The sequence below is a fragment of the Calliphora vicina genome, chromosome 4, assembly GCF_958450345.1.
Source record: "Calliphora vicina chromosome 4, idCalVici1.1, whole genome shotgun sequence".
In the NCBI taxonomy this organism is placed as follows: Eukaryota; Metazoa; Arthropoda; class Insecta; order Diptera; family Calliphoridae; genus Calliphora; species Calliphora vicina.
Window position 1 is genome coordinate 93,400,124 of NC_088783.1, and position 21,832 is coordinate 93,421,955.

Genomic DNA, 21,832 nt, shown 5'->3' on the forward strand with positions numbered 1-21,832 from the left:
CTAGAGACTTATATCTAGTGGTATTTCTCAAATAGCCCCAAAATAAATAATCTATTTTAACTAGATACCAAAATCTAGTGCTATTTCTCAAATAGCCCCAAAAATAAATAATCTATTTAACTAGATACAAAAATCTAGTGCTATTTCTCAAATAGCCCCAAAAATAAAAAATCTATTTTAACTAGATACCAAAATCTAGTGCTGTTTCTCAAATAGCCCCAAAAATAAAAAATCTATTTTAACTAGATACCAAAATCTAGTGCTATTTCTCAAATAGCCCCAAAAATTAAATAATCTATTTTAACTAGATACCAAAATCTAGTGCTATTTCTCAAATAGCCCCAAATATAAAAAAATCTATTTTAACTAGATACCAAAATCTAGTGCTATTTCTCAAATAGCCCCAAATATAAAAAATCTATTTAAACTAGATACCAAAATCTAGTGCTATTTCCCAAATAGCCTCAAAAATATAAGTAATAACCTAATTACAACTTAAAATCTATCGCTATTGTCAAAATGGCTACAACATCGAAAAACACCTCTAATTCTGACCCTATTCTAAAGGAAGATTTTGTATTTAAATGCGATCATTTATTACAATTTTGCAAAAAGTTTAATACGATTCATGTCGAAGACCAAACTGAATCAGTTCTCGAGGTCAAGTTAAAGGACTTGGAATCGAGATGGGGTAATTTAGATTATTCTTATCAAAAAGTAATGACAGCTTCTGAAGAGTCAATAGACCCAGAATTCAAAGAAATTGCAAAAACAAATTTTGATTCGTGCATTGAAGCATACTATCACTGCAATTCGCAAATAACCGACTTAGTGAAGACTTTAAGAGTCGACGCTTCCAATATGCAAGGCTTCAATACATCAGCTAGATTTTCCATACCCCAGCAAGCTTCCACTCAAAATTTTACACCTGACACCTCATGTATTAAACTTCCTCCTTGTGACACCGAAATTTTCAAAGGTAGTTATGAACAATGGCCATCACTTCGTGACATGTTCACGGCCGTATACATAAACCACCCAAAGCTAACACCAGTCACTAAATTATATCACCTCAGAAATAAAACTAGAAGTGAAGCGGGGGCAATAGTGAAGAGATATCCCCTTTCAAACGACAATTTTGATCTAGCGTGGAATGCACTAAAAACCCGCTATGAAAACAAAAGAGTTTTGGTTGACAATCAAATAAAAATCCTATTTGATATACCCTCGGCAACAAATGAGGATAGTGAGTCAATCAGGAGAATTCAATCATCCCTAAATGATTCCCTAGCTACTCTCAAAACGCTTGGCGTCGACGTAGAAAGCTGGGATCCTATTATCATACGTTTAATCTCAACCAAACTTCCAAATGTTACACTTTCGCTATGGGAACAATCACTAACTTCTCCACGTGAGCTTCCAAAGTGGAACCAAATGTCCCAATTCCTTGTGGACAGATATGAAGCTGTGGAACGTCTCAACAGCATAAAAACCACTAAAGATTGTTTCACTCTATCAGATACACCCAAATCTGATATACAGACATACATTTCCCAAGAAAATTTAAACTTGTCGTGCAAGTTATGCAAAGAAAACCACTCTTTGAGAATATGTCCAAAATTTCGAGCCTTCACGGTACAGCAAAGAGTAGATTATGTATTTAAAAATAAATTCTGCAATAATTGTCTAGCGTCATCTCATCTTAAAGCTAATTGTAGAAGTAAATACACTTGCCTACAATGTAAAAAGCCTCATCATACTTTGCTTCATATGAAGCCAAAACTACAACATTCCACTCAATCAGCAGAAAGCTCACAATATAAAGACTCAGCAACTAGTCACAACCAACAAAATCAAACTTCTTCCACAAATACTCAAATTTCAAGAATAACCCCCAAGATGAAATTCCTAGCACCTCAAGGCAATTTCAAGCCAACTGCTCTACAAGCAATGAAAGTATATTGCTCCGAACTGCATTAATGCAAATAGAACACATAGGTGAACTTTTTACAATTAGAGCGCTAATTGATCCTGGTTCTCAACGAACTTTTCTAACAGAAAGAATTCGTAATCGTCTTCAGCTACACTATGAAAAATCTCATTTCGAAATAATAGGTATTGGTGGACAAAAGCAGTCGGCAAACAAAGAATGCGAGTTTGTTTTGTACGCCAAAAGGTATGACTTACGAATTCCCATTAAAGCCATAGTGCTACCAAAAGTAACAAAAAGACTTCCAGCGCAAACTTTTGAAATACCTTACTCAACCGATTTAGATGAATTAGATCTTGCAGATCCAACATTCAACAAATCATCTCAGGTAGATCTAATTTTAGGTAATGATTATGAACACTCTATAAATATTGAAGGTGTTAAGAAAAATGTTTGTGGGCAAACATCGGCCTATAACACTGTCTTCGGTTGGGTACTCAGTGGTCCCATAAAAGCACAACCAATACAGACATTCACAACTACTGTTGTTCCGAATGAAAACTCTGAGCTAAACTCTCTATTAAGAAAGTTTTGGGAACAGGAAGAAATTCCAGTAGCTCGCTCAAAATCAGCAGAAGATGAGTTTTGTGAAAGTTTTTACACAACAACAACTACACGTAACGAAAATGGTAGATACATCGTGCGATTACCATTTAAACCTGATTTTCCAGACAAAATATTTCTAGGATCATCACGATTCATAGCCCTAGCTCAGTATACGAGCATGGAAAAATCACTATCCAAAGATCCCAACCTTCAATCACAATACAAGGCTGTTATAAATGAATACATCACTCTAGGTCATATGGACGAAACGTCATTTAATGAAATTAACTCCCACGGTAAATATGGTTCATTTTATTTACCACATCATGCCGTAGTTCGCCCAGATCACAAAACAACCAAAGTCAGAGTTGTTTTTAATGCATCTAGAAAATCTAAGTCCCAATTCTCTCTTAATGACATTTTATATACAGGTCCCACACTTCAAAACGATTTGATGTCCATAATTCTAAATTTGAGAAAATATCAATATGTTTTTAATGGGGACATTCAAAAAATGTATCGTCAGATACTATTACATACTGATGATATACCCTATCAAAGGATTTTATTTCAACCTCTAGATGACGGCCCAATTAAAGATTACGAATTAAAAACGGTAACTTTCGGACTACACTGTGCCCCATATCTCGCTATTCGAACCCTTTTAAAACTAGCTTCTGAATCTGCATACCCTGAAGCAGCTTCAATACTGCGCACAGAAACGTATGTTGATGACATACTGTCAGGAGGTTATTCATTAGAAGATGCTCTTTCAGCTCAAAAACAGATTGTACTTGTATTGAAATCAGCTGGATTTCCCCTAAAGAAAATCACTGCAAATCATCCTAAATTGCTTGCTCATATTCCAAAAGAGGATTTATATGATTCAGATTTTCTTCGCTTCCACGATGCAAGCTCTACCAAAACACTTGGTATTAAGTGGAACGCGCTCTCAGACTCGTTTTCCTATAATATTGATCCAATTGAACAAGCGACAAAAATATCTAAGCGTCAGATTCTTTCATCAGTGGCAAAATTGTTTGATCCAGCTGGTTGGCTCGCACCTATTGTTATAAGGGCAAAAACACTCATTCAACAACTCTGGTTGGAATGCCTAGAATGGGATGAAGATGTATCACAAGAATCTTTACAAAAGTGGAATGCAGTTGTTCAAGATCTGTCTCAAGTGACAACAATTTCAATATCTCGATGGATACAATATAATCCTTCAGACAAAATTCAACTGCATGGGTTCTCAGATGCTTCTAAAATAGCTTATTGTGCCACAATTTATGTGAGATGTCAAACTAGTTCCCAAAATACGTTCGTTAATTTATTAGTAGCGAAAAGTAAAGTTGCCCCTATCAAAACGGTTTCTCTGCCACGTTTGGAACTAAGTGGCGCAGTCCTTTTAGCGAATCTCGTCAATTATGTCATTTCATCATTAAACCTCAATACTGATGAGATTCATTTGTGGACTGATTCCTCGATAACGCTAGGTTGGCTCTCAAAACCTCCTTCGACATGGGAAACATATGTCGCTAACAGAATAGCTCAAATTCACAGATTAGTGTCAGATGCAAAATGGCATCATGTTCCCTCTCACGACAACCCAGCAGATCTTGGTACCCGAGGTTGCAAGCCCCAAGATTTAGAGCACAATTCTCTCTGGTGGAATGGACCATCATGGCTTACTAAACCAGCAACAGAGTGGCCAAAAAGAAATTGCCTCAAAACTTCGTATATATCAAAAAATGAGACCCAATCACTACATTCAGAAGTACAAGACAGTGAAATTTTGAGTAGATTCTCGTCTTATAGCAAAGCTTTACGAGTTGTATGCTATATGTTCAGATTTTATAAAAATTGCATGAAAAATTTACGAAAAAAAACTCAACAACAGTCTTTAATTAATTTAACACATGAGGAAATGAAATTTACGAAATCACGTCTAATTACACTGGCTCAAGAAACATTTTATCCCGAAGAATACAAATGTTTGCAAGCCTCTAAAAAATTGCCAAATAAAAGCCCCTAAACACTTTAAATCCATTTTTGGACTCAGACTTAATTCTTCGAGCAAACGGTAGATTAGTTAACTCAACCATACAATGAGCGATACCATATAATTCTGCCAGGCAACTCACAATTCTGTCGTTTGTATATAAAATATTTACATCAATTTCTGTATCATGCTGAATGCAGTCAAATGTGCAGAATGATACAAACAGAATATTTTATAACAAGACTTAAGCCTAGAGTAAAGAGCATAATACGCAACTGTAAGATTTGCATAATACAAAGACAAAAGCCCTGTTCCCAAATTATGGCTCCCTTACCACCTGAACGGTGTACTTTATCGCCACCATTTCAATCAACAGGCGTTGACTTCGCTGGGCCATTTGAGCTCAAGGTCTCTCCCTTACGCAATTCTACTTATGTTAAAGGATACGTCTGCGTTTTTGTGTGCTTCAGTGTAAGAGCTGTTCACTTAGAAGCCTGCTCTGATCTAAGTACGGCGGCGTTTCAAGCCGCATTCGCTCGATTCGTCGGGAGGCGGGGCCTCCCCCAAAGGGTTACATCAGACAACGGAAAGAACTTTCTTGGGGCAAGTAGAGCTCTTGAACGCGAATTCGTAACATTTCTCAGAAACTCAGCTCAAGATATCTCCCAAAAATATGTAGCCCACGGGTTTGAATGGAAATTTATACCTCCTGACGCTCCTCATATGGGCGGCTTATGGGAAGCCGCTGTAAAGAGCTTTAAGTTTCATTTTAAGCGGGTAGCAGGCGCCCAGAAATTCAACTTTGAGGAATTCTCTACCATACTGGCGCGAATTGAAGCTGTCCTCAACTCTCGCCCAATCTCTGCCCTATCAGAAGATCCATCTGACTTAACAGCACTAACTCCAGGACATTTTCTAAGAGGGGCTCCTTTAATGGCCTTTCCCGAGCAAACTTATGAAAATATCTCTGTCGTAAACAGATGGGAAAAGTTAAAAGCCATCCATCACCAGTTCTCCATACGATGGAAGGAGGAATATTTAAAATCCTTACATAAACGCTATAAGTGGAAAAACTCTGCTCCAAACCGTCAGGTAGGCGACCTCGTAGTCGTAATGGACGACTTATTACCACCTCATGAGTGGCGTCTAGGTAGGATTGGAAAAATCTTCCATGGTACAGATAAAAATGCTCGTATTGCGGAGATACGCACATCTTCTGGAGTAGTAACTAGACCCATAGTAAAGTTATGCTATCTACAATTTTTAAGCAACTAGAGATTTCACAGGAAACATATTTCACACAAATATCAAGAATCTTAAAATTATTTATAATACTACACTTATCTCTCATTATTAATAACCCAAGTCTAACCCGATCTCCTACTAATAAATTAAATCTACTCTTTCCAGCTTCCGATTCAATTCTTATATACAAACTAATCAATTTGTTTTACCTTTCTGCTAATCTCCATTAATACTGACAGATCTAACCGCAGACTAACCACTACCAGAATAACTAGCCCAAGCCGTAACCCCACTAGCAACCACAGCCAAACACCTAGAGATTTGGAGGTGTTATATTGTCTAATATGTAGGGGATACCACGGCTTACGGTTCTGCCGGAAGTTCCGGAAGATGTCTGTAGAGAAGAGGAGGGAAGTGGTTGGAAATTTAGGCTACTGCTTCAATTGCTTAGCAAGAAGCCATAATTTAAATTCTTGCATCTCAATGGGAGCGTGCAAAAGATGTGACCAACTACACCACACGTTGTTGCATCCGCCACGTCGCCAACAACGGCAGCGAAGAGGTCCATCGTCACACCGAAGGACGTCAAGCCCCCAACGCCCTAGAAGACCACATATCAAACACAGTCAACGTCAGCATCAGAGTCGTCAGCGCCAGAGTCAGCCACGTCAGCACCAGAGTCACCGTCAACATCAACAACGTCTACGTCAACACCAGAATCATCGTCAACATCAACAACATCAGCTTTCTCAACAACATCATCATCAGCAGCAAAAAAACCAACAACCAACAGCACAACCATCCAGTGTACCACAGCCGAAGCCAAATGCGCATCTTTTAGCCGACGCCATAAAATCACTGGCCGACGTGTTGTGCGTCGCCAGCAACCCATAAAAAATTGGTGCCAAATTCCGAGGCGGCGCCATGTTCAAACCCATATTTGAACAATAAATAAATAAATAAATAAATAAATATGAATTTTAAAATTGTATTAAAATCTTAACCAAAAACTCATTATTTATACAAGCAAAATTGTTAAATTTAAGAAAAGATGAAAAGAATTGTACACCCTAATTCATAAGCATGTAAATTACATTAAATTTAAGTATATTGAAGTACAGATGGCGTTACAAATGAATACAAACCGTAACACCATTTAGTACTTACGGATTTTTTCCAAATATCTTCGGCTATCTGTAACCGAAGATAGTTCTTGTTAGCTAAAATTAAAATTGAATTCTTTCACTTTTTGCTTGGCAACAGACCCAATAAGATCAATTTAGCATTTTTTACTTAAACTTAAAATAAATAAACTTACCCTTTTGCTTAAAATAAAACTTACCTTTTTTAACCTAAAATTGTTAAAATATTTACATAAAATACTTACCTGAATCAATTAATCGTCAAATTGTAAACCAGCTTTAAAACAACAAAAAAGGTGAATATGTTTTAATAAAAAAAAAGAATATAATATAAAAAGAAAATACCCAATACCCAAATCCCTACAATTATAATCACTCATATGAGTGATTGTAATTATAATCTCCTTTCTAAGATCTACTCTTAGCCCAGCAGTTCCCCTCTAAAAAGGAAGATTATTTAACTTTATGTGTGGGTCCCAGACACACAGAACTACACAGTGTCCAGTGTCGGTTATTGTTTCGTAACCAAACCAGTGCTTTCTCTTTGAATAGCTCCGGCAACACTAGTGGTAACTGGTCCAGGTCGATGTTGTACATTTTTGGCAAGTTCTTCCGCCCTTTCAATAAAACCTAATGGATCTCTGCCTCCATCGAACTTCAATCCCCATTTTCGTACCAGCTCTACGACCATAATACGGCTTTCACTTGGTGCTCGTTGGGGTTCATTATGACTCGGTAATGGTATTGGCAATATCATGGCTGCTTCTGATGTATCCCCTGTTTTATTGGGAGTCTCCATTTTTACTGGTGACGTTGGCGGGATGTACGTGGCTGCGACAGGTATCTGTAATATTGAATCAGGGGATAGTAGAGCTGGATTATTTATAGCATCATGTTTTGACTGCAATTCCAGTAGCTCTTTCATCTCGTCCTCCGTGTGATCTGTGGTCAATTTTGCAAACCTTTTCCGTAATTCATATACGTTTCCTGTGGCATCTTTTCCAACCTGGGATAGATATTTCACTAGATCTTCCCGTTTTAGGGAGTATGCCCAAAATAAACATATTTTGAGAAATATTAAAATAAGAGCTTATTTTTACTTAAAATATATTCGCAGGTATAATAAAAAAATTATTTTGTTAATGGCAGTTTCAAAACTCCAATTTCTATTTTTTCAAAAATATTTTAAACAAATTTCAGAATTTGTTGATCATCACTTGGGGATTTATTGTCAACATAATAGGGAATAAAAATGTTAAAAAATTATGTCAATATCTCCTATAATTTTTACGTACCAGCTATTTAAATTTTGCGATTTTCGAGAAAAATCAATTTTTTGGCCATATTTTGGCGAATGAGCCGAATTTCCTTACTGTTATGATTTTTAAGTAAAAGCTATTCAGAATATTATTATCCATGTAATTTTCAATATAGTGTGAAAGTTTTACTAAAATCGGAAAACGTCAACCATTAAATCGAGAAGGTCAAAGGCCTAATTTTTCAATATTTGGAATTTCTCAAGGAAAAATAGCGAAATGTTATATATTTTTGGTCCGATTTTGATGAAACTCATGAAAAGTATAACATGATGTCTAGTATTTATAATAACAGCACAAAAATTAAAATTAACCCTTAATAGCGCTTGCGGTTTAAAAGACACTGACCTTCTCGATTTAAGGGTTGGCGTTTTCCGATTTTAGTAAAACTTTCAGCCTATATTTAAAATTACATGGACTATAATATTCTGAATAGCATTTACTTAAAAATCATAACAGTAATAAAATTCGGCTCATTTTTAAAAATAATTCGAATTTGCAAAAAAAAAATCAAAAATTGTAAGTCTTGAGTTAAAAAATATTTATTTTGATAGATATAGCACTCGCATCCCACTAAGCGTCCAAAAGGGTCTTCAAGGATAATATCTAAGCTTTTGTTTGAGCTAAAAAAAAAAATTAAAAAAGGGTCCATTTTGAAAAAAAAAGTCAACAAAGATTTTGATTTTGCAAAAAAAGTCAAAAATTTTATGTTTTGAGTTACAAAATATTTATTTTGATAGATATCCCACTCGCATCCCACTAAGCGACCAAATAGGTGTTCAAGGAAAATATCTAAGCTTTATTTAAAAAAAGGGGTCCATTTTAAAAAAAAAGTCAAAAATGTTTTTGATTTCGGAAAAAAAATATTAAAAATTTTTTATTTTTGACCGATCTTGTTGAAAAATTGTGTCTGAGTTACTATCCAATAGAACTAACCTTGGTACAAATTTCATCCCGATCGGAAGACATCGATTTCAAAAGTTGGTTCACTTGACATGAAATGCCCCATATATATCTATAAATATATAAGAGTAACGTTACTGACTGACTGAATGAATGATTCATCATCGCACAGCCCAAACGGCTGAAGTTAGAATCACGAAATTTTAACTGTGGGTTCCTCCCTACCCAAAACGATCCGATAAGAATTTTTGGAAATTCGAACGTTTAGGGGGTAAAAAGGGTAAAAACGGGTAAATTCGGTAACCTTATATCTTCAAAACTAATAAAGATACAAAAAAACTTAAAATTGCATGTTACTCCATTTAAAAAATAAGCTGACATGTGTTTCGTACTTTTTGGAAATTCGAAACTTTTAGGGGAGAAAACATGTAAAAACTGTATTTTGGTACTTTTTATCTTTTAAACCAATAAACATAGAAACAAATTTTAAATCGTATTCTTTAACTAACAAAAAATAAAAAATATAAGTTTGGTACTTTTTGGAAATTCGAACCCTTAAGTACTTAAGGAACTTTTTCATAAAATATATTTTTCTATAATTTGACATAGACATACGAATATTTTATTATGAGCTCCCACCACGATACAGAAATTTATTTGAATTAAATTTTACCAAAGCAATGGGGAGAAAAAAGGTACCAAAAAGGGGATAAAATCGGGAAAATACATTTTATTATTATTACATGGTACTTTTTCTTTAATCGAATGATACTTTTTGTCCTAAGTGAGTGTGAATTTTAGGGGTAGACTTTTTGGTACTTTTTCTTTAATCGAATGGAACTTTTTGTAATTTCTTCACCAATGAACCTAGAAACATGAAATAAAGCTTACATTGGTCAGAGTGGGTGGGCATCTACAAGTGACTGCTTTTATATGTAATTAAGCGTATATGGTCCTATTGAGTAAAAATTCAAGCGGATACTTCATGGTACTTTTTCTTTATTATAATGGTACTTTTTTTAATTTTATATAACAATGGACTTAGAAACATGAAATTAAGCATACTCCGTCCTAAGTCAGTGAGAATTGTAGGGGAGACTTTTTGGTACTTTTTCTTTATTCGAATGGTTTTTTTCAATATTTGGAATTTCTCAAGGAAAAATAGCGAAATGTTATATATTTTTGGTCCGATTTTGATGAAACTCATGAAAAGTATAACATGATGTCTAGTATTTATAATAACAGCACAAAAATTAAAATTAACCCTTAATAGCACTTGCGGTTTAAAAGACACTGACCTTCTCGATTTAAGGGTTGGCGTTTTCCGATTTTAGTAAAACTTTCAGCCTATATTTAAAATTACATGGACTATAATATTCTGAATAGCATTTACTTAAAAATCATAACAGTAAGGAAATTCGGCTCATTCGCCAAAATATGACCAAAAAATTTGTTTTTCTCGAAAATCGCAGGTACGGAAAAACTTAGGAGGTATTGACATAATTTTTTCACATTTTTATTCCCTATTATGTTGACAATAAATCCCCAAGTGATGATCAAAAAATTCTGAAATTTGTTTAACAAAATTTTTAATAATTTGATAAACTGCCGTTAAAAAAAATATTTTTTTGGTCATACCTGTGAATAGGTTAACGGTAAAATAATAAATATATATAAAACTATAGTTAAATATGAAATTTTGTCTTTCTATCATGATTGCAACCCGTGCCGACTTGCGATTTAGTTTTGTGGTGCATTTACAAGGGGAAAAAATGCAATTTTTTCAGTTTTTGTAAAAATTTTGCCATTAAATAATTACTTTTGCAATTTAATTTAAAAGAATCGATATGTGTACGTAATTGTCGTTCTAATAAGATATAAAACACAAAAATTGGTTAAAAAATTTTAAAGTTATTAAAAAATCGCCAGCCATTAACGTGTCTCAGGCCACTAGAACAAGAAACGTAGGAACAAAATAAACATATTTTGAGAAATATTACAATAAGAGCTAATTTTTACTTAAAATATATACATATTTACTTAAAAAAAGGGCCCATATTGGAAAAAATTTAGATTTTGCAAAAAAAATTAAAAAATTGTATTTCTTGAGTTATAAAATATTTATTTTGATAGATATCCCACTCGCATCCCACTAAGGGACTAAAAATATCTTAAAGGAATGGACCTAAGCTTTCTTTTGACTAAAAAAAAATTTTTAAAAAAAGGGCCCATTTTTAAAAATAATTCGAATTTGCAAAAAAAAAATCAAAAATTGTAAGTCTTGAGTTAAAAAATATTTATTTTGATAGATACCATTATAATAAAAATAAAAAATTTTTAATATTTTTTTTCCGAAATCAAAAACATTTTTGACTTTTTTTTTAAAATGGACCCATTTTTTTTAAATAAAGCTTAGATATTTCCCTTGAAGACCTATTTGGTCGCTTAGTGAGATGAGAGTGGGATATCTATCAAAATAAATATTTTGTAACTCAAAACATAAAATTTTTTTATTTCAAAACTTTTTGACTTTTTATTTCAAAACTGACCCTTTTTTAAATTTTCTGTTAGGTGAGATGCGAGTGGGATATCTATCAAAATAAATATTTTGTAACTCAAAACATAAAATTTTTGACTTTTTTTGCAAAATCAAAAACTTTGTTGACTTTAGCTCAAAAAAAAGCTTGGGTCTTTTCCTTCAAGAATTATTTGGTCGCTTAGTGGGATGCGAGTGTGATATACAGTGGTGGCCAGGAATTTAAGACAAAAATTGTTTGCTAAATTCCACGTGATTGTCAATTATTTTTTCAAATATTTCCACAAATATGTATGCATGAGGACTGTCTTAACACACAAGTGCGTTTTATTCGACTGTGTCAATTCATACATATTCACCACGAACACATAACATTTTTTGACAACTGACCAAAAAATGTTGTTTTTAAATAAACATATTTTCTCACATTTATATCATTATATTTTTATTATTATAAAATATTCGGACCAAATTTGGTATTTTTAGTTCCATTAGTTTCGCTCATATCATGTTATTAACAGCGGATGTTCGCTGAGGTGGGTCAACGTATTTCCACATATCTTTGTCCATATATGTTTTACCGATTTTTCCAAACATTTTTCAGAAACTAGAAACATTAATAATAAATTTCATACCCTTAGAATTCCTTTTATTTTGGCTCTATCGCACTTAAAATTCAGTTGATGAAAAAAATTCAAGTATTTGTCTTAAATTGGTGGCCACCACTGTATATCAAAATATAAATTTTGTTAACTCAAGACATACAAACTTTTTTTTTCCAATATGGGCCCTTTTTTGAAATTTTTTGTTTCTTAAAGGAATGCAACTAAGCATTCCTTTAAGATAATTTTGGTCCCTTAGTGGGATGCGAGTGGGATATCTATAAAAATAAATATTTTGTAACTCAAGAAATACAATTTTTTAAATTTTTTTGCAAAATCGAATTTTTTTTCAATATGGGCCCTTTTTTAAATTTTTTTTTTTTGCTCAAAAGAAAGCTTAGGTTTTTTTTTAAGACCTATTTGGTTGCAGATGTATACATTTTACCGACATAATCGTGTCGAAATATATAAAATTAGAAATGGATGAAATTAGAATTTGTTATTGAGTATATTTCTATTTGTACCAAGAGTATTGAAATGGGAAATTACGAAAATGGTAAAAATGATATGCATGACACAAAAATGCTAAATATTTTTTGAACAAATTATTCAAAAATTGAATAGTTCAATAGTAAAGGATTTAACATAACTAATGTGGAATAATCAAATTACAATTTGTTGATTATTTTTTAAATTTTAGTTATATTTATTATTGTATTAAATATGCCAGAAATCAACTAACAATATATCGAGCCCTAGCCAAATTATCGTAAGCTACAAAACACAAATTTTACAGGAGAAGGTTTTTTCGATTATTTTGAAATTTATACATAGAATTAAAAATGTTATGATGCGATATAATTTCGTTCAAGCTATTTGTCTATTTTTCAAAAATATTTATAACTTTTGACAATTAAAAATTCATGGAATACTTTATTGAAAAATATGACAAAAAATATTTTTTATTGAATTTTTGCATAGATTCAAATTTTTCGTATTGAAATAAAATTGTAATTTATGAATAGTTTTAAATGAAATTTCACAGTTATGTAAAATTTTCTATTAAAAATTGAAAAATAAAAACGAATTTTCAAATTTATTATCAGCAATTCCTAAAAAAGTGTTGAAAAATCCCAAAAATGGATATTTTTAGTTTTTTGGCTATAATATCCATACCAAAGTCGTAGTTATCGGAGACCTTTACAAAATAATTAAAAGCATATTGGGCCATCCAAAATCGGTTACTATATTTTGATATCGAATATGCGATTTGAAGATTTTTGCCCTAAAGTTTAATTTTATATAAAAAATAGGTGTTTTTTTAATGGACCTGGTCCCTTCGGTAACAAAAATTTTTATTTATTTTTTTTGATTTAAAATATTTTATGAAAACTTAGATTTCAGAAAGTATAAATTCCTTATACATCCTCTAGCAAATTTTTTGTGATAACTTAAAACGAAAAACAGTTGTTTTTTCTCAAAAAATTAGCGAAAAATCGGCTTTTTAAAATTTTTTAAATTCAAATGCATATAACTTTGGACTTAGTCATTATTTTTAAACAGTTCTTTTTCTGTTTGACACATACATATGTTCTTAGTCCAATGAAGACAAGGAAGGATAAAATCGGAAAATATTTGGATACGCTATTATCAAAAAACTGGAGTAGCTTGGGTAAAAATATTGAACATTTAATTTTCAAATGCGAATATCTCCTAAGATACAAGAGGTAATTGATAGCTACGACTAGGTCTCTTGTAACGCTAGATGAAAAGATTATATGTGTATTTTTTTGAAATCGGAACACAAACGAAGAAATAGGATCGTTTTAAAAATGTTACATACCCGAGGTGTCCTACTTTGAGGACCCTTGGTCGCGCCCCTGGTCGGTCCATGAAGTCCACATTCAGAACTTAAACTCGACAGCACTTCTTCTTTGCGCATGTGAAATTTCATTCAAACCAATCTAACCATTTAGAAGTTACAGATTTCTTTCCTTATTTTTTTCTATACCACTATGTGTCGCTTACGATAAAATTCGTTTATTGTAAATTGTAAACATTGACTTACGATAAAATCTTACCGCCTGTAATTTTGAAGTTATTAACAATTTTGATATTCTGAGAACGCTATAACATCAGTCGGTCCATAAAATTTTAATTTTTGCAATAAAAAAAAATTAGAAAATGTCGCTTACGATAATTTGGCGCTAAGGGCTCGATATATGTATATATGTATTACAATATTTTGTTTTTTTAATTGACATTTTTTCCTTAATTTTCGATAAGAAATATTTTTTTTTACTTTACTTTTGTTTAAGTAAGTTTTTAAAAGTACAAATAAAATAAGTTTACTTAAAGCAGACATCGGCAAAGAGCCACCTTAAGAGCTCTCTGGTTTTATTTTCTTTCACACGTACGTAATTGGCAAAAAAAATTAAAAGAAATCATTCTTACAAACCTTTGTATCAGTGCCAGTGTTGCCACAAGCTCAAAATATTTGTAACCAAGTTTGTTTAAAAAAATAACCAAAATGCTAAAAAATAACCAAAAAAATTTATTGGAAACGTCACTGTTGGGTCAAAATATACCTAATACAATTTATTTTATTAATACTTTAATTAATTTTATTTTTGTTGAATTAATTCATTAATTTAAAGTCCTGAATTATATTCTTAACAAAACATTCATTTAAATATCTTGTTGCCCTTTTTTACATATCATATGTATAAACATACATACACTTGTTTATTTACATATTATATTTTTGAATACATTGAAATCTAACGGGATTGCATTTTTTTCATTTCCTTTTATATCATTAGCTTCAACCAACTTTAGTTTTAAGAATTTTGTCATTGTCGAAAAGAACTCAAAACAATAAACATCAAACAAACAATTTATCGTTGCTTATAATTTGTAAAAACAAAAACAACTTTTCGTTTCTTTTATGGTTCAACATAAAAATTGGCGACCGTGACAGGACTTATATTAATTTAAAGACAATAAAGTCCAATAAATTAATATAAAATTAGTTTAATAAATATTAAAGTGTATAAACATTTGTGTAAAAAATATAAACAATTTAAATATAAAAACTAAAAACCATTTACTGTGCTGAAATAAGAAAAATTAAGTTCTTATAAAACAAAACGTTAACTTCATCGTAATCATCGTGATCATCATCAACATTATCATTGCAGTTAGTGCACTTGCACCTAACAGTTGTCATCCCTTTGGCAATTCCAGCCAGCAGCAGTCTCTTCATTAATTATCATTATCGTCGTACTTTGTTTTTGTTAAAAAGTAGGTGAACTGTCAAAGTTGCCTGTTGTTGTTTTTGCTTTTGGGATTGTTGTATTTTTCGCCACAACAACCACAAGTGAATTGACAATTCAAACTGAATAAAAAAAATAATCAGCTGTTTCATCGCAGTCACCTTTCTAAGTGTGCCCTGATACACATGTTCTACGTTTATTCTAGTAAGTAAAACAAATCAAATTCTCTTACACTGTCTACGCTCATAATATATTTCTCTTTACTCTGTATACATACAGCATACATACATATCGTGTTTATTTGAATTCAACAATTAGTGTTGGCACTTATAATCAGTGTTGGCCCTTTTAAACAACGAGTGGTACTTATTACAATTTGTGGTACTCTTTCTACAAATTGTCGATTTAAAGCAACTTTATTAAATTTTTATCAACTTTAACAAAATTTAATGCAACTTTAACAATATTTACTGCAAAATGAGTACCGAGAAAACAGATATGGGAGGAAATACGCTCGCTTCATTAAAGTTACAACGCACAACAATGAAAAGAAATATATCACAACTGAAAGGGAAAACAGACAGAGATGGTGACTCATCCCATTATACAATTTTGGAATGTCGACTACAGATTTTAGAATCTTACTTCAAACAAATAAGCCACATTCAAACACAAATAGAGAAGTTGGATGATTCTGATATGGCTCGATCAGATTTAGAAGAGCTGTTTATTTATGCCAAGGCACCATTGGTAAGTCTTATGAATCAAAAACGTAGTTCTGGTGATATTGAACAAAGCTTTTTAAATTCGTCTCAATCATTTGTATCTCATCAAAATCGTTTGCCCCAATTAAAATTACCTAAATTTGACGGAAAATATTCGGAGTTTTCTCGATTTATAAGCACATTCAAAACGTTAGTGCATAATGAATCACATATTCCAATCATTGATAAATTCAATTATTTGCTTAATTGTTTATCTGGTCAAGCACTAGCAGTAATAGAACCATTTCAAGTTGTCGAGTCAAATTACCAAAAGGCTTTAGATCATTTAATTGAACGATATGACAACAAATCGTTAATGTTTATCGACAATATTAATTCATTGTTTTCGATTTCACCTATGCATAAACCAAATGCTTCAATGTTGCGTTCAATTCTTGATAACGTTTCGGCTCTTCGTAGTTCGTTGCTTTCACTCGGTTCAGAAGTCGATGTGATGAACGCTATAATAATTCATATAGTTTTGTCGAAAATTGATGCAGACTCAAAAAAGAATTATGATGAAAAACAAGATTTTAATTCTTTGCCATCATGGGATCAGTGCTATTCAATTTTAAGTCATCGTTGCCAGTTTCTGGAAAGTCGTACTGCAGAAATGGACTCTTTTCAACCTCGTGATAACAAATCTAAACCAAATCCCAAGCGACCTGGATTATCATTCATGGTTTCATCAACAATTTGCGAATATTGCAAAAACAAAGAACACTTAACTGGAAGTTGTTCTACGTACTTGTCGTTGCCCATATCTCGTCGTTTCGATTTCGTTAAAAGTTCCAAGTTGTGTATAAACTGCCTTAGAAAAGGCCATGTAGTTTCTCAATGTCTATCGAAATCTCGCTGTCGCACTTGCAGGGTATCGCATCATACCACTTTACACAAACCAAACTTCCAAACAAAAACTGATTCAAATAATACTTCTTGTTCATCGGACTCAAGTCATTTGCCTTCGACTCAAAATAATGCTTCGTTTAATTAATCCATTCAACAACCACATTCCTCGTCTTTTCAACCATCGTCTTCGTCATCGCACCAATCATTTGTTCCAACACCAACTAATACATCCTCAACTCATTTAACAAAAACGTCATTTGTCATTCGAAGTCGTCATATAAATCTGCTTCCGACAGCAATTATTTTTGTTAAAGATTCATTCGGTTGTCTACAACCTTTTCGAGCCTTATTGGATTCTTGTTCAGAAGTAAATCTTATCACCCAAGAAGCTGCAAATCGTCTTCGTTTAAAACAAAGTAAATCAACTCACGAAATTTCTGATGTTTCTGATATACGAACTCAATTGAAATACATGGTAAAAGCTACAATTAAATCTCGTGTTTCTGACTTTGAATGGACTACGTGTTTTTTAGTCGCAAAAGCTATTTCATCACAGCACCCATCTGAACAAATCGATGTAGAAAATTGGAACATTCCAAATGGGATTGAATTAGCAGATCCACAATTTTACATTCCTCAACGAATTGATCTTTTAATTAGTTCTGAAATTTTCTTTGATTTACTTCTTGACGGCAAAATTTCTTGGGTGGATTATCGGTGGCAGCGTGAATACTCAACGTTCACATCGTGCCTTATCGTGCAATGTCATAACAGAAACCGATAATCTGGACTCTTTATTGAAGGCCTTTTGGGAAATAGAAGAATTCAATTCAAGCACGCCCTTTTTTACAGAAGAAGAACAACAATGTGAGGACCATTTTATTAAAAACACCATTTTCGATTCTAATGGAAAGGTTCAGGTACGTTTACCATTTAAAAGTTCTATAAATCAACTTGGTAGCTCATTTGAAGTAGCTCGCAGACGTTTTTTATATTTAGAAAAACGACTTTACAAAGAGGATAATTTACGACAGATGTATTTCGATTTTATGGACGAATACATTGAACATGGTCATATGTCACCTGTAACATTTAATCGTTTAGATTCCTCGCATTATGTAATTCCTCATCATCCTGTTTTGCGCCCTCAAATTACCACAACAAAACTGAGGGTGGTTTTTGACGCATCTTGCCGCACATCTTCTAACATCTTCTTTGAATGAGGCTCTAATGGTCGGCCCAACAATTCAACAGGAGCTAATAATAACAATTTTGTCGTTTCGTTTAAATAAACTTGCCCTATCAGCTGACATCTGTAAAATATATCGACAGTTTTTGATGGACGAAAGAGACCGAAATTTTCAGCTAATTTTATGGAGAAAAAACGTAAATGAGCCAATCACATTATATCAATTGAACACCGTAACATATGGCACTTCAGCTGCAACTTTCCTTTCGGTAAGAAGTTTGGTTTTCATCGCTGATTTTTACAAAAATGAATTTCCTATTGGTTCTAAAACTCTTAAGCAAGATGTTTACGTTGATGACCAGCTCACGGGGGCAGATAGCTTTTCTGAACTTTTAGCAAAAAAATGTGAACTTGTCGAAGTTTTACAAAAAGCCGGACTACAACTGTCAAAATGGAATTCAAATTGCCCAAATATTGCTCCCTGTGACGGTGAACTACAATTAAAAACAAATGACGAACACATTGCTAAGGCACTTGGGATGTCATGGAAGCCCAAGGACGACGTCTGTTGCTTTCGTTTTGATTTACCAGTTATAGAAGTTCCAACATTAAGATCGGTTTTGTCAGCTGTAGCAAAAATCTTTGATGTTCTTGGTATACTCAGTCCTATTATAATTTCTTGCAAGATTCTGATTTAAGAATTATGGAAACAAAAGTTAGAATGGGAATCGCTGGCGGATAATTGAACAGGATTTTCCAAATATCAACAAAATTGAAATCCCTAGATTTGCAGGTACATCTCCAAAAACTCAATTTGATATCCATGGATTTGCGGATGCCTCTCAATTGGCATATGGATGCTGCATCTATGTGACTCATAAAACTGATTTAAAATCAACTTTGCTCATAGCAAAATCGAAAGTTGCTCCAGTGGTTCACCAATCCTTGCCGCGATTAGAACTTTGCGCCGCTTTATTGCTTAGTCGAACTTGGGACAAAATCAAACATAAGTTTGATGCCTTTACATATAGAATTTTCTTTTGGTCTGACTCAAAAATAGTTCTAAGCTGGCTTACTAATCACTCGTCGTCATATGTTTGCTTTGTCGCTAATAGATTATCAGAAATACAAAACTTAACTCACAACATTCCCTGGATACATGTGCCTTCGAAACAAAACCCTGCAGATGTGGTGTCGCGAGGCTGTCTTGCCAATGATTTATATAATACAATATGGTTTAATGGCCATCAATTCATTTTGGAACCAGATATAAATTGGCCCAAAGGTAATAATGAAGTTGTAGAACTTCCCCAACAAGAAATAAGGAATACTATATTTAAAACTACTATCGTAACCGAATCAATCATCGATCAATTAATTTCTCGTCATTCTTCGTATCTTCGCATTCTTCGTATCGTCGCTTATATTCATCGTGTCTTCGACAAAACACATCGGAATTTGTTTGTAACCGCTGAGGAACAACAATCATCGTTTTGGAGAATCGTGTTTAACATACAACAATCAACATTTAAGGAACATATTGAGCTACTCAACAAAGGAAAAAACTTACAACCCAGCTATCAAAAGCTTGCTCCATTTTAGATAAAATTCAGTGCTGCAATTCAACTTTAATCATCGTTCGCGTGGGTGGTCGGCTAGCAAATGCACCGTTATCATACGACACCAAATTTCCTGCCCTTTTACCAAAGGATCATCGTTTCACTAAAATCTTCATCGAGTATCTCCATCGCAAACATCTACATGCTGGTCCAAAGGCGCTTCTCGGAATTCTTCGCCAACAAGTTTGGGTAATCAACGCAAGAAAGCTGGTAAGAAAAGTTGTTCGAAACTGCAATCTTCCTGCTGATCGTTTAAAGGCTCAACGTCCTTTTCTTGTCTCTGGCGTCGACTTTTGTGGTCCTTTCTATACCTCTTATTGTATTAGAGGAAAACAGGCAAATGTTGCCATTTTTGTTTGCTTTACATATAAAGCCATCCATATTGAATTAGTATCAGATGTTTCTACTAATACCTTTCTTTTATGTCTTAAAAGATTTATAGGTCGTCGTGGCATCCCCGAAAAGCTTTATTGCGATTAGGGTTTTTATCCCGGGAATTCCCGGTACAAATTTCCCGGGAATTTTGTCAACTTTTCGCTACCCGATTCCCGGGATTTTTAGCCGGGAATCCCGGGAATTAAAAACTGACGAAAATACATAGAAAACAAGTTGGAACTCTATTTTTTTCACCAAAAAACAGTAAAAAGTTGTTTACAGTTTTTTGCTTATATCTCGGCAATAATAGACCGTTTATTATTATTATTATTTATTTGGGGTTTTTCGTATGAAAATTTATAAAGTGAATTCATTATTTATAGAATTTATTATTATTAATTCATTCTAATTTCTTCTTCAAATCCATAACAAAATAGCTTCAAAAATTTATTAAATGATTAAATTGTTCTTCAATTCAAATCTAGTACAAAAAGGCTTAAGACAATTTTTTCAATTAATTTTGTAAATGATTTGTTTAAACAAAAATTTAATCATTCAAAGTTTGAATAAATTCTGTTATTAATTAACTTTAAAATTAATTCAGTTTAAACAAAGGCTTTGGAATGAATCTAAAAAATTCAATGAAAGGCGGACTTTCTTTAATTACGGATTAAGATTTTATTAATTAATTCGAAGCTCTGATATTTAATAATTACAACACTAAGTTTTTATATGAAATTTGGCTATAATATTCCTAATTTACAGTATCATTATATTTTTCGGGAATAGCCGGGTACCCGGGAATGTAGAAAAAAATTTCCCGATTCCCGGGAATCAAAAAAGGTCGGGAAATTAAAAACCCTAATTGCGATAATACAACAAATTTTGTTGGCGCCAATACCAGGCTACAAGAGTTCAAACAACATTTCTTTAATGAGGCTAATGTCAAGCAGCTCATGCACTACAGCTCAGTTACTGGATTCAGATTTTTGTTCATCCCTCCTCGTTCCCCCCATTTCGGTGGCCTGTGGGAATCTGCTGTTAAGTCAACAAAAACTCTTCTCGTCAAAAACATGTCTCGAGCCAACCTAACATATGAAGAGTTCCAAACAATCCTCATCGAAGTCGAAGCTATTTTAAATTCTCGTCCTCTGGCACCCAGATCAGATGATCCAAATGATGGTGAAGCCCTAACGCCTGCTCACATGCTAATTGGTTGTTCATTGATGGCTCTACCTGATGAAAACTTGAACAACTATAAAAATGTAACTTACCTAAAATGCTATCAACTTGTTACATATCTTAAACAACAGTTCTGGCTTCATTGGGTCCGTGATTATGTACTAAATCTACAACAAAGATACAAATGGTTCAAGACTTGCGAAAATATTAAAGAAGGTACACTCGTAATCATTCATGAAGACAACATTCCGCCTCAACATTGGCTCCTAGCTCGAGTGAGCAAAGTTATTCCTG

At 33.1% G+C, this 21,832-nt stretch overlaps 4 protein-coding genes across 4 annotated transcripts; all 4 read left to right on the top strand.

Moving 5' to 3' along the window:
• The first annotated feature begins 1,979 nt into the window (after positions 1 to 1,979).
• Positions 1,980 to 4,574, top strand: LOC135958567 (uncharacterized). Its single transcript, XM_065509467.1, has one exon. It carries the CDS (start codon positions 1,980 to 1,982, stop codon positions 4,572 to 4,574), a length of 2,595 nt encoding a protein of 864 aa, XP_065365539.1.
• A 180-nt stretch (positions 4,575 to 4,754) lies between these two features.
• On the top strand, positions 4,755 to 5,816 carry LOC135958568 (uncharacterized). The gene has a single exon (XM_065509468.1). It carries the CDS (start codon positions 4,755 to 4,757, stop codon positions 5,814 to 5,816), a length of 1,062 nt encoding a protein of 353 aa, XP_065365540.1.
• A 453-nt stretch (positions 5,817 to 6,269) lies between these two features.
• Positions 6,270 to 6,680, top strand: LOC135958569 (probable serine/threonine-protein kinase DDB_G0280133). Its single transcript, XM_065509469.1, has one exon. It carries the CDS (start codon positions 6,270 to 6,272, stop codon positions 6,678 to 6,680), a length of 411 nt encoding a protein of 136 aa, XP_065365541.1.
• A 9,357-nt stretch (positions 6,681 to 16,037) lies between these two features.
• Positions 16,038 to 17,318, top strand: LOC135958571 (uncharacterized). Its single transcript, XM_065509470.1, has one exon. It carries the CDS (start codon positions 16,038 to 16,040, stop codon positions 17,316 to 17,318), a length of 1,281 nt encoding a protein of 426 aa, XP_065365542.1.
• Positions 17,319 to 21,832: the final 4,514 nt, after the last annotated feature.

What these genes read in the sequence shown, in the direction of transcription:
- LOC135958567 (XM_065509467.1), top strand. Translation starts at nt 1,980, where the DNA reads ATGCAAATAGAACACATAGGTGAACTTTTTACAATTAGAGCGCTAATT.
- LOC135958568 (XM_065509468.1), top strand. Translation starts at nt 4,755, where the DNA reads ATGATACAAACAGAATATTTTATAACAAGACTTAAGCCTAGAGTAAAG.
- LOC135958569 (XM_065509469.1), top strand. Translation starts at nt 6,270, where the DNA reads ATGGGAGCGTGCAAAAGATGTGACCAACTACACCACACGTTGTTGCAT.
- LOC135958571 (XM_065509470.1), top strand. Translation starts at nt 16,038, where the DNA reads ATGAGTACCGAGAAAACAGATATGGGAGGAAATACGCTCGCTTCATTA.